General features: G+C 37.0%; 1 protein-coding gene across 4 annotated transcripts in view; it reads right to left on the bottom strand.

Annotated features, from left to right (window-relative positions):
* The window catches only part of KIT (KIT proto-oncogene, receptor tyrosine kinase), a 77,495-nt gene that overhangs the window by 28,938 nt on the left and 35,681 nt on the right, over positions 1-12,876 (bottom strand). For 2 of the 4 annotated variants that reach the window (XM_058547095.1, XM_058547098.1), the window contains exons 3-6: positions 11,714-11,995; positions 10,504-10,640; positions 5,612-5,783; positions 1,325-1,514 (exon numbers count right to left, since the gene is read on the bottom strand). In XM_058547095.1, coding sequence (XP_058403078.1) covers positions 1,325-1,514; positions 5,612-5,783; positions 10,504-10,640; positions 11,714-11,995 — 781 coding nt within the window. The remainder of the gene's footprint in view (positions 1-1,324; positions 1,515-5,611; positions 5,784-10,503; positions 10,641-11,713; positions 11,996-12,876) is intronic. The other 2 variants (XM_058547096.1, XM_058547099.1) reach the window with 1 other exon arrangement.

Here is a 12,876-nt window from a genome sequence, read left to right as displayed (position 1 = left end):
CCCCTGCCCCAGATGCAGCTAATAATGACTCACACCTGCAACCTTCTCCCACGTCTTGTCCTTGGCCACTTAGGCCTGCTTGGAAGTTGACTGCCCGCTGGGTCTATACCCAGTGAGTCAGTGACCACAGTGAGGGACAAAAGCCCAGCTCCAGAGTGCCCCTGAGATCAGACTTCACCTCACCCACATCCCTCCTTTCCTTCTTTCCCCTCCCCACCCTGCCCCTCCACTACGTGGCAGGTCTCCCTCTCCCTTAATGAAGCCCTTGCCTGAGAATCCCTGTCTCAGGCTCTGCTTCTTGGGAACCTGACCTAAGACACTTCCTATCTGAACATCTCCACTCCAGATCCCACGGTCAACCTCAAATTCAACAAACCCCAAGGTGAACTCACTGTCTCTCCCCCTCCTCCTCCTTGAAGGATATCTCCTCTCACCATCCAACCTGGCTGACAGACTCAGATCCCAAGGGGCATCTTCAGCTCCTTTCTCTCTCTCCTACTCCTTCAATCACTGAATCTTGTTAAAGATGTGGCCTGGACACCTCCCGAATCCATCCTCTTCCCTGCAACCCTTAAACCTTGGCCCAGGACGCCAGCATCTCTCACCCATTCTTATCACAGCCAACAGCTCCTGATTGTATAAAAATACAAACTCTATCTAGGCCCCGATCTCTCATTAGCCATTTGATCTTGGTAAAATTACTTAACTCATCTGGGCCTTAGTTTCCTCTTCTCTATAAATGAGTGAAATAAGAGTGTCTACTCGTAGGGTGTGTGAGCACTAAAATTATCCAGCTAATATACACAAGGTACTTAGAACAATGCAGGGCAGGAAAAAAAGCGCACACGGCTTATATAAAGTGTTACTATTGCTACTATTTTTATTATAAATGTTTTGAGGATCAAATGAGAGGTCTGATGTAAAAGCACTCGGGTTCACTGTCTGGCCCAAAGCTACTTAATGATTCTTAGTTTTCTTGTAGTTTTAAAAAAAAAATGATTAAAGGCACTCGCTTTCCTCTTTCTCTGAAGGGAATTATTTAATGTGTCCCTACAATATGGCAGTCACTGCTTTGACACATTCTCAGAACTCTGGGAAACAACTACCCCCATTTTACAAATGAGAAAACTGAGGCACAGACTTATGTGTGCGTTAATCACACGGCAAAGTGAAATACTGGGATGAAGATCCAGGAAGCAGCCTTACGTGTCCTTCTATAGCAAGCATCCTCTCACACATTTACAGGTCATACAAACAGGCTCTGGCAAGCCAAGTGCAAGAGGGGGGACAACATGTAATGCCCAGTGCCAGGCCCTCTTCTTACCTGATATTACTTTCATTCTCAGACTTGGGATAATCTTCCCACTTATCAGTGGAGGTCCTGTTCATATATATCCACTGCTGGTGTTCAGGCTTGGGGTACGCTTCGTATTCAACAATCAGATCTACATTCTCTCCATCATTTACAAATACCGTAGTATTCATCACAGGGAAGACATTAATGAATCCTTTATCTAATCATAACAGAGTCAAACAGAAAGAAACTGTTATTCACAACTACCCGACAAAAAACACAACTTCATTTTTGGATTACAAAGATAACTGACAGGTTTCCAGTATTAATTGACAATAGCAAGTAAGAGAATGTTAACTGCCCATTTTACATTTTATTTTGCTCTTGTAGAATCACTGTCATAAAGTGAGAAAGGACACACACTTGGAATGTTTATTCTCCTACCTCAGTCTCTTAAGCAACTCTCTTAAGGATCTATCGCCATCTTATAAGTCTTCCAGAACTTCGAGTCTCAATGTTTATTAGGTTAAAAAGTATTTGGACTAAACAGTTAGCCAATACCCAGAACCATTATGATTGTCTGTGCGACAAGAAAGTGTCATAAATCAGGAAGAGAAAGAGTATCCTAATGTTCAATAAAAATGCTGAAAAAATGTCTTTTAGTAATTGAAGAAAAACTTAAATCTTCTCAACACATCGTCTATGACAGATGAATCAAAGATAGCATTTTAACAATTAAACTATATTTTTAACAACAGAATTGACTTCTACCAAACTTCTACAGAGGGGACAATTTTCTAGGCTTTTTAGAAGCAACAGAAGAAAAAAATCATAAAAGACAAATCTGAATATATAAACATTTTTAAATGTCTACATAGTAAAATTAGCTAAGGTAACAGGAAAAAGAGACCATGAAAATATACAAGAAAAAATATTTAAACCAGTAATTAAAATAAGGCATCACTTTTCAGTTATTAAAAATAGCAAAACTTCAATACAGCTGTCAAAAAAAATAAGGCCAGCCTCGGTGGCCTAGTAGTTAAGTTCGGCACGCTCCACTTCAGTGGCCTGGGTTTGGTTCCTGGGCGCAGACCTACACCACTTGTCTGTCAGTGGCCATGCTGTGGTGGTGGCTCGCATATAAAAAGAGGAAGATTGGCAGTGGATGTTAGCTCAGGACAAATCTTCCTCAGCAAAAAAATAAATAAAAAAATAAAGTATATCCATCCTATGTAAAAACAATAGCAAAACTAATTTGAAATAAACTTGATAGTTTTGCAAGTGTGGTAAAAGTAGCACACTGAGTGACACTGTAAATTGGCACAGCTCTTTTAGAAAGCATTTAGCAATGTAGACTTTTTTAAATGATCTGTTCTTCAATTTAACCCTGTAATTTCCATTTGAGAACTGTTCTCAGTGGATCGATCCATGCAAAAAAAAAGTGCTATTTACACTAGTTATAATTATTTTTAAAATGAGAAAACAGAACTGGCTAAATAAAGCAGCCCTTAGAAAAGGTTATATAATAATATAAGAGCTTGAAAAAGAATGTAATAAAATAATTGCCAATATTATTTTATAGAATGCTTACTATGTACCAAGAACTTCCCTAAGTACTTTAGCATACATTTCATTTAATAATTATGACAAATATTTAACCTTGTAACAATATTGAAAGAGAAAACTTATAACTCCTAATTTATAGATTAAAAAATCAAGTTCTGGAAAGCCACATGGCTAACTACCCAATGACAGAGCCTAGATTTGAATACAGGTGTGTGAGCAGCCAAGGCTGGCCTCTCCATACTACAGCATAGCCTAGAGTCTCTATATACTTTCAGTTAGAGAGAGCGAGTGTGTGGATGTGTGTGTAATTAAAACCCTGCTGCATACAAAAAGATAACCTTAAAAATGGTTATATCAAGGTTAGTGAGATTACAGAAGAATTTTTATTCTTTTATTTATTTTTCAAAATTTAAAAATGAATTATAAAATTTAAAATTATCATTCATTATCTTTGGCGCTATTTGGTTAAATATATTGAAGCCCCACATGAGTTGTCATTATAGTATCTACTGCCCTTTAGTTTCCTATAGATTCAGAATAACACATTGAGTCCAACTGTCTTTTGTGCCAGTGGAAAAGGAGTTTTCAGGCGAGAATGAAAAATCACCCAAATGAAAATTAGAGATGGAAACCACTACTTTGTAATATCTGAGTCATAAATGATACCCTCTGCTGTTTTTAAGCTAATTTAGATTAATTTTGAGGGAATAAATGTTTCATCAGAATGCTGCATTAAATTTTCAGGTTCTCAAGGTCATAAATTCAAAGATACCTCACAACATAAAATACTGAAATATTTACACTGAGATTATTTCTCTCTCAATCACCATATATAAAATACTTATCTTAAGTTCTTCCTGAGTTTTCTACAGTCTAGTTTTCTCAATACAGTTTTATGTCCTGTAGTGGAATACAGCTTCAAATTCATGAAGTGTAAGAACTACCAGAATCAAAGAACTCCATCTGGGTTGTTATAACAAAGTATGATTTTTTCAAGGACTTCTGCATTAAGAAATTGATGATGCATGAACATTTAATCCAGTACAAACACTACGCCAGGCACTTCTATAAAATCTATTGCCTTTTTTCCTTTCCACAGCCTTGGGAGTCAGAGGTTATGTTTCTCAGAAGAGAAAATGCAGGCAGAGTTAAAATAGGGTGCATTTGAAAGTCAAGTGGCAGGGCCCAACTCCACATCAGGTCAGGGCCAATCCAAAGCTTTGTGCTCTCCACCACTCCACGTTGTATCCAAATCCTTCTCCCAGCCCCTAAAGAAATTACTTTTGTCTTTGTCTTTTCCTCTTCTTGTCCCATCCCAACCCACTCCTGAAACAATACAAAACCAGATTCAGGTTTCATGGCCACAAGTCTTTCCAGTTATACAGTTATATTCTTGGAAATTGATGAATGGATTTTAAAAATCTGATTACATACAACAATATGCTCAAAACATCCTTACTAATTGCTTTCTGGAGCTGAAGCTGATATATCAACATGCTCCCTAATCAACTTAGCAAATTAGCACTTATGGAGTTTAATATTTTAAAAGCACAGCCTTCTATTCAAATTAATAAATGGTTCACAATCACGTTCAGGGACAAAGTGGTACTCTTTCTGTGTGCTGACTCTATAATTGCAAGTAAAGTGTCTTCTCCATGTTTAGTCTGCTGAGATACTTTCCATTACAACATGGGCAGAAATGCCAAAATTATATGAGATTATTGTGGGATAAATCACAGACTTCTAACATTTATACATTAATTATTAAAGAAATATGGGGGAAAGGAGAAAAATGAAAACAAATATCACATCATTTTAATATTGCTCATGATGAAGAATTTCATCACCCTGCCAGTACTTAGTCAAAGTCAAGCACTAAGAATATGGTTGCATTAAAAAGACAGGAAAATAGATTAAATTCAAACAATACTCAAAAGACAAAAAAATGTGTAAATCAAGTAACTTAAAAATTATTTTTTCCAGTATATCAAAAACATCAAGTACTTCACTAGACTCTGCTCTTGTGAGGTAGTTGCTTGGAAAATAAATATTTAGTGAGATTTCTAGAGTAGGGAAGAATGGCTAAAGCAATTGTGTATGCCAGATATGATAGGGTTGGGGCAGAGGCTACCATGTTCCAGTTTATGCTCGGTAGGACCCATGACCCACACCCTAGTGGACCTCCTTCGGAAGGTTTATGCTATGACCTAAGGTTGGAGGATAGGGTGAGGTGAGGGGCATGATAGAGAGGAGAAGCCCACTTCAGCCTTTCCTGCTACAAATGAACTACAGCCCATGAGTGGTAAAATGCTAAACCAAAAGGCCGAGAAGCCTCACCAAACAATTCAGAGAAATACTTTAGGCTCTAAGCACTTGCACTCCTCCATAGAAAAAAGTCTACATCCATTTCCAAACCCAAGTCATTCAGCAAGGACGAGAACTTTTGAAAAAGCTCAACTTACATTTTGTTTGTTTGGTGGGGAGGGGAGGGTGAGTAGCAAAGAATGACATGTTTAAACAACTTCAGTTACAGCTTCCCACTTCCCTCTATTAAACTGGTAGAATTTGCTTTTGTGCAGTAAGTTGGAAGAGGTGATGATGATTTTCATTCATTTATTCATTCATTCATTCATTCAGTGATAAAATTTCTAAGAATCTGTTCAACATTCCATTAACATAAAAAGGAAACCATCTAGTAATTTCTTCTTTCACTACTGCCAGTAATTTATACATTCCCACAGAGATATTTACCTACTACTTCCAAGGTTGTTGTGACATTTGCTGATCCAAAAGTATTATTGGCGTAACACATGAACACTCCAGAATCGTTAACTCTTGCTGAGCTGATGGTCAGCCTTTCCTGACGTAGAAAGTTGAAGTCACCCTGATGCCAGCTATTACTCTTTACCTGTGCTTTAGTCTGCTGGTTTCAGAAGGGGAGGAAAAAAAAAATCAAAGATTACCATAAAATTTATATTCAGGATCTTTCCTAGATAAATTAAAAATAGCAGCAATTAACTTCTCCATATTAGCATTCATTACAGACTACTTAAGTAAGAATAATAAAGCATCATGACAAGTCTATCACTGGAACACTTCATATTACACAATTAGATTGAAAGATAGTCATTATTAATGATTGGAAAAAACATGAAAATTCATTTCTTAATAACCATAGCATACATAATTACAAATTCTCTACAGTGCTAAATATTTTTTTAACAGTGCCAAATTTTAAAAGTTACTATAAGAAATGTTACAGAATACTGACATTTTACAAGAGTCAAAGTTACAATATCAATATTTCCTGTTATTATTTTTTCTATTCTATATCCTAGTGATTGAAAGAAAACACATTACTAATAACAATCACGTTCTATTTTATTAACTCATGAATAAAAATAGAATCACGATGTCTAAAACTAACTTAGAAATTCATCCCACAGTTCTTACCCCGCAAAATTTTGGCAACTATTAAGGGGAGTTTCAAAGTATATAAGACATATAAGACCCAGCCCCAAATTATTTAAGCATGAGCTGAAGAGAAAAGGTTGCAAATTTACTCTTATGATATCACCATCCTACTCTTACTACTTTTCTGCAGACAAGATACGGACAGATTTCTGGCATGGAAAACATCACGGAAAAAACCATAATATAAACTAGAGCCACTCTCTGAAAAGATTAAAGGAAGTGGCATATAGCCTTCTGCATCTTCCAAACTTGCTGTAATGTGAACACATTCCTATTACAATGGAAAAAAATACAGCTAAAAAAAGAAAGTAAACAGGAGCTGATATTGACATGGAATGAGATCAAGGGTGATTTGTTGGCCTGGCTATGGTGAACCTATTAGCATTAGACCATTCTGACAGCACTGTAAATCAGAACAGTCCTTCTGGAAAGCAACTTGGCAATATGTTCACACCCCTGATCAACTCCAGCAAATTTACCTCAAGGAAATTAACTCAACAAAAAACAAAAGCTCCTGCCTATGTATGGAGATTCCTCAAAAAATTAAGAATATAACTACCATATGATCCAGCTATTCCACTTCTGGGTATTTATCCAAAGAACACGAAAACACCAACCCTAAAAGATATTTGCACCCCTATGTCATTGCAGCATTATTCACAACAGCCAAGACTTGGAAACAACCTAAGTTCCATCAATGGATGAATCGATAAAGAAGATGTGGTATATACACATAATGGAATACTACTCAACCATAAAAAAGATGAAATCTTGCTATCTGCAACAATACGGATGGACCCTGAGGGTATTATGCTAATCCAAATAAGCCAAACAGAGCAAGTCAAATATCATATGATTTCACTCATATGTGGAAGATAACAACAACAACAACAAACAAACACATAGATACAGAGATTAGATTGATGGTTACCAAAGGGGAAGGGGGGGAGGGAGGAGGGCAAAAGGGGTAATAGGGCACATGTGTACAGTGATGGATGGTAATTAGTCTTAGTCTTTGGGTGGTGAACATGATGTAGTCTACACTAAAATCAAAATATAAAGATGTACACCTGAAATTTATATAATGTTATAAACTAATGTTACCTCAATTAAAAAAAATAAATAAAATGCTCAAGAAAAAAAAAAAAAACTCCAAGACATTTACTGTAGTGAAAACTTGGAGATGACCTAAATGTGCACCAGGTATCAAAATTAGGAATATCAGAAAATAAGAAAAATGTTTATATTACTTAAAAAGCATAAACTGAGTGTACCTTAAAACTGCAACCATGTGATAACACATGTGCATGGGGGCAGAAAGAAAAGAAATATGAAAAAATAAACACAGGCAATATAGCATTTATAAGAACTAACCATGTGACTACTGAGCACTTGAAATGTGGTAGTCCAAACTGAGTTGTGTTGTAAATATAAAATATATCCCAGATTTTGAAGACTTAATATGAAAAGAATAATGTAAAATATACCATTAATGATTTTTATGTTAATTACATGATAAAATATTTTGAATATATTGGGTTAAAAAATATATTAAAATCAATTTCTTTTTTTACTTTGTCACGTGCCTACTAGAAAATTTTAAATTACATAGGAGGCTCACATTATATTTCTATCGCATAGCACTGCTATAGACAATGGTGGAATTATATCCATTTCTTTTTTTATTATATTTTTGGAATTTTTTTTTTTTTTTTTTACTTTAAAATAAGCACACATAAAAAGCTGACTGCCAAAGTTGAATGTTTTGAAATAAAAAGAAGAGAAACCTGCTTTGTTAACTAACTGTGAGATCTCGGGCAAGTCAAGGATACCACTAGTCTCAGCTTCTGTTTCTAAAAGGGGACAAGGGCACAAAGGTCTTTAAAGGAAGGCCCTTCCAGTTTGGAACACTATATGGATTTGAAGATACTCCCTCCTAAGAGATTCTTTCAATAATTGGCAGAAATCTGCCATTTCACTGCATAAGATCAATTGTTAAGAAGATGCAACAGCAAGGTGAAGTGACATTTTCTCTGGCCTCTCCCAGGGAATCACGTCACAGGCTTCTCCTCTGCTAAGGCAGAGTGACAACGGACAGGTAACATACCATATTCTAGATGTACAGTATCTTCCTTCTAGTTCTCACAGGAGCCTAAGAGACTACAATAGGGAGCTACACAGGAACAATGAATATGTCAGTGCCAGAAGGAAGAGCTTGGTTATAAGTGATGTAATATCGACACCCAGACCCAAAGACCATAATTTAAGATATTGTCAAAGATCATAATTAAAAGCAAGTGAAAATACAAGGGTTTAGAAGCATTAGAAAAGCTAACCAAGATTCACAAGTGTTGAATAAACTCCAAGACTCTCTTACATTTTAAAATAAACAATTTCAACAACTCTAAAATAGTCATTTTATCCTAAATTTCATTGTGAGTCAAACTTATTCTAAACAGTCAGAATCAAATACTATGGATTTTTAAAATAATTTGATAGTGCTAACAGTGCTAAATATTCCAAATTAAGCCAAAAGATATCAATAAAAGATTCATGGATGAACCTTGGCATAGAGCCACGAGTCCCATCTGCAAGTCACACATGACATATTGTTTGCACGTGATTTGGTTTTCCTTAACCCTTGGAGGTGCACACTGGGATTTCCCCAAAGAGCTCCCAACACTGAAGGCTTATCTACCAGCGCCAGTGGATTAATAGGGAATGGCATGCAGGGCTCCCGGGAAAAAGGGTTCAGAACAAAACTGCCTAGGGCAATTTAATTTCTTATCTCAAAAAGGCTAATTTTCAAGTTATACAGGGGCTCAAATACATACACAGTCTAAATTGTTCTCTCATCTGAAATCAAGGATTATAGAAAGCCAATTAATATAGGATTGTGTTCTATAAGGTTAGTCAAAAATCCATACATAAGCTATTGTTTTTATTAAATTATATGTTATGAAAACCAAAACTTGTTTGTCTGAGCCACTGGTTTGAAAGAACAAGTCTAAGAACAATCCGTTCTCCTAGTCAATGGGAGGCTTCCTTTAGCAAGGTACCATCCATCACGGGGTCTCCAGGAATATCACCATAATGCTTTGCATAATGCTAATCACCATGGTTACTTGTTCAGCAAAAAATTCTTTAAACAAGCATGAAATTGCCAATGTTGAATACAGAGCATAAGGAGGAAGGAGAGGAAGAGGAGGGGGAGGGAAATACGGTATTTTGTTTTTCCAATATAACGCATACACGTGTACTGAAGAAAAACCACCGTGAGAACTAATTAGCTAGATGGCCAAGATTATTCAAACAAAATTTACTGAAAACTCAGTGAATGGGAATTTTAAAGCAAAATATTAGGCTTTAAAATTTTAAAGTCCTTGCTATTAATATGAGTATGTAGAGAGGGAAAAAAAGCCTTCAAATACAACCGGCTAAAATTTATTTAATTTTAAGATATGCCTAACATGGTGTCTGACGTATAGTAGACATTCAATACGCATTTGTTAAATGAATGAGAACCTAAACGTGTCTAAATGTTTCAGATTAAAGATAACCATTTTATTAATAGGGACTAAAACAAATAGAAAACCATTAGCAACCTGATCTCAGGTAACCAGCCTCAAAGGAGGAAATTAGATCCATATAAAAAGAAACCTGTCTCTCAAATGGATAGGCCACTTTGTGGGGGAGGAAAGAGCTTCCTGATTATTATCTTGAGACCATTATTCTTTTTAAACATGGAAGGAAAAAATTGGCAACTCTTCCCCATATTTTAAGTAATCTGGCCTGAATAGTTTCGATAAGAGTTTTAAAAATCAAGATATTTATGCAGTTAACCATTAGTTTTTTAAAAAATTTCCCTACTAAAGTCATTCAAAGAAAGAACATGAAGTAATAACATAAGTCTGAGGTTCTCTTTGATTTTCTCAAAATAAATTTACAAAATGACATTTATTTGTTACTAATAGTGAACGTACACATCTACATATGGCGTTAGGAAAGGGGAAAATATGCATCTCAACACATTCCCAGACAGTTTCACCTCAGAGAGAGACACCAGCTGAGCCATCCCCAGGATAATTAAGACTCTTTGAAAGAAAAACCTTAAAATCTCGCACATAAAGAGAATGATATTTTGAGAAAAATGAAGGAAATTCACTCACCCGGCTGTTTTCCCTTATCCACATCGAGTCCACAGAACTAGATACATCTTTTATCAAGCACATCACTGTAAACTCTTCCCCTTCCCTAAGAAGATAGCTTGTTTTGGACACAGACACAACGGGCACAGCTCTGATGGCTAGAAAAAAAAGAAATGTCGCCCTCAAATAATGTATTCTATTATAGCATGACATTTTAACTTAACGATCTTTCCTCAAATGTGCACAACTTATTTTGTCATCGTTTCAATAAAATATAAAGTATGGCACTAACTGATCTGTATTACTTGCATATCTGAAGACATCAGCAATTAAATCATGCATCCTTCAAGTAAATTCATTAACACTGAGTGAAAAAGATAGGAATGTCTACTTGAGATGATAATGCTTTTTCAAGAAGTCCCAGCACAGGGAAGCAGATTTCATCTTTGCCTCAAACAACCTTGATGGTTTCATGAGGATGTGACCTACAACTAATTATGTTCTTTTAATCAAATAGGCATCTTTCCCACGTGCTGTAAAAATAGTATCTTGCTTGTTTCTGAAAATCCCAGGTTTTAAATAATCAAACTTTCCTTAATTCCAATGAGCATACTTTTTCAAAAGCTTTAATAAAAACTACTCAATAGCTGAATGCCAACTGGTGTTGAATTAGATGGTCTCTGAGATACAAAATCTAGATATTTTCAGCTACCACAATACTCTACATAATGCCACAATAGCAAAGTCCATAGTCAGTTGGTACTTTTCTCTTCAGATTGTAAACAGTTTGAGAATGCATTAAAATTAAACAGCTGAGGAGAAAGTCAATTCATATATCAATAGTAAATCAAGGAATGAATCATCTGTATGCTAATCTTTTCAAACAGTATAACTAAAGCTGCCCAGTGGGCCTCTCTTGGAAGGAACACAGTGCAATTACGAAACTTGGGGTGTCCTGAAGTCAGTAGGTTTAACAACTGTCCCCAGTACGGCCTAAATGCCAATCTGCGGTAGACACACCTAGCTGGAGGCAGTCATGGAACGGTCACGTGGGGTTGGGACTGTGAAATAAAGAATTCACACGCAGCTGACATTATGTGGAAGCTGGGAGAATTGATGGAGAGCCAGCTGCCTGACTGACTATACTTAGACGGACCAATGAGAAGAGAGAAGCCCGCTTGAGATCAACGGATGCTCCGGCTCCCAGAAGAAAGCACGAAAGGGCCCGTACCTGCCCTCACTTTCAGGGTGAACTTCTTCGACAGCACTGACTTGCCATTCCTGTCCGCGGAGCAGTGCATGCACAGCCGGTGATACTCGCGCTTCACGTTTCTGATGGTGATGCCGGCCTTGGGATCGGCGACAAACGTCAAGTCCTTGGGAAGAGGCTTCCCCTCGCACCCCGTGAGGACGTAATTGGTCACCTCTGGGTCTGTCAGAGGACAGCGGACCAGCGTATCGTTCTCTTCTTTCCCATACAAGGGAAGGTCAATGAGGAAAAGCTGTGCAGGATCTACAGCATATCAAAAATTAGTCGTTTGAATGGTTGGTCACAGGTACTGAAAACATTTTTAAAAGATCTAAAATGCTTCCTTTCATAACAACAACCCCCAACGGCTCAAATGGCTGCTGACTTTCCTCTTTGCGAGCAAAAGTAGAAATTACCCAAATAACACTAACGAGTAAGAGTTAACATTTATCAAACATTTTCCATGTGTCAAGCACTAAGCTTGGACCATTACACACTTTATCTATCTCATTTAATCCTCAGAACACCCCTATGTGATGGGCACTATCATTATAGTCATTTTATAGATGAAGAAACTGAAGTCTTAAAAAAGTGACTCTCCTGAAGTGACGTGGCCCAGAAGTGGCTGGGCGGAACTCAGTCCCAGGTCTGATTGACACCACAATTTGAGCTCTTAAAACTCTGAGAATTTTTTTATTACAATCATTACTCTTTTCTACAACAGGTAATACTCCAAGTAGCATGAGCCAAGAAGAAGCCAGTCAAATGATACCTAGTAGGGTCAGGAAATCCTCTGACCCCTCTGTGTGGGTCCTTTTCCAGAGTTCCCTGTCTCCAGGATCTCTCAGCTTCTGAACAGAATCTAGGAAACTATCAGCAGGCGACCCAGTACCAATAACATGTGGGCCTCACTCTATTCATATTCCTTGAAAGATATGCATAAATGTAACTTCTGGAAATCAAATAAATTCATATGCACAGGGGAGCTTATAGGTCTCAGAAATGTTGTGGAAAATAGTTTATTGTCCAAACCAGGACGCTTGTGAGTAAAAGGGAGTACTATTAATAATGATGCTGGACACCAGCCGTGGACCAGGAAAAGACACAGGCAGACTGGGACCTCATATAAGCCAAGATAAACCTCA

Source organism: Diceros bicornis, chromosome 8 (genome assembly GCF_020826845.1).
Source record: "Diceros bicornis minor isolate mBicDic1 chromosome 8, mDicBic1.mat.cur, whole genome shotgun sequence".
Classification (NCBI taxonomy): Eukaryota; Metazoa; Chordata; class Mammalia; order Perissodactyla; family Rhinocerotidae; genus Diceros; species Diceros bicornis.
This window is presented reverse-complemented; position numbering and strand designations above follow the sequence as displayed.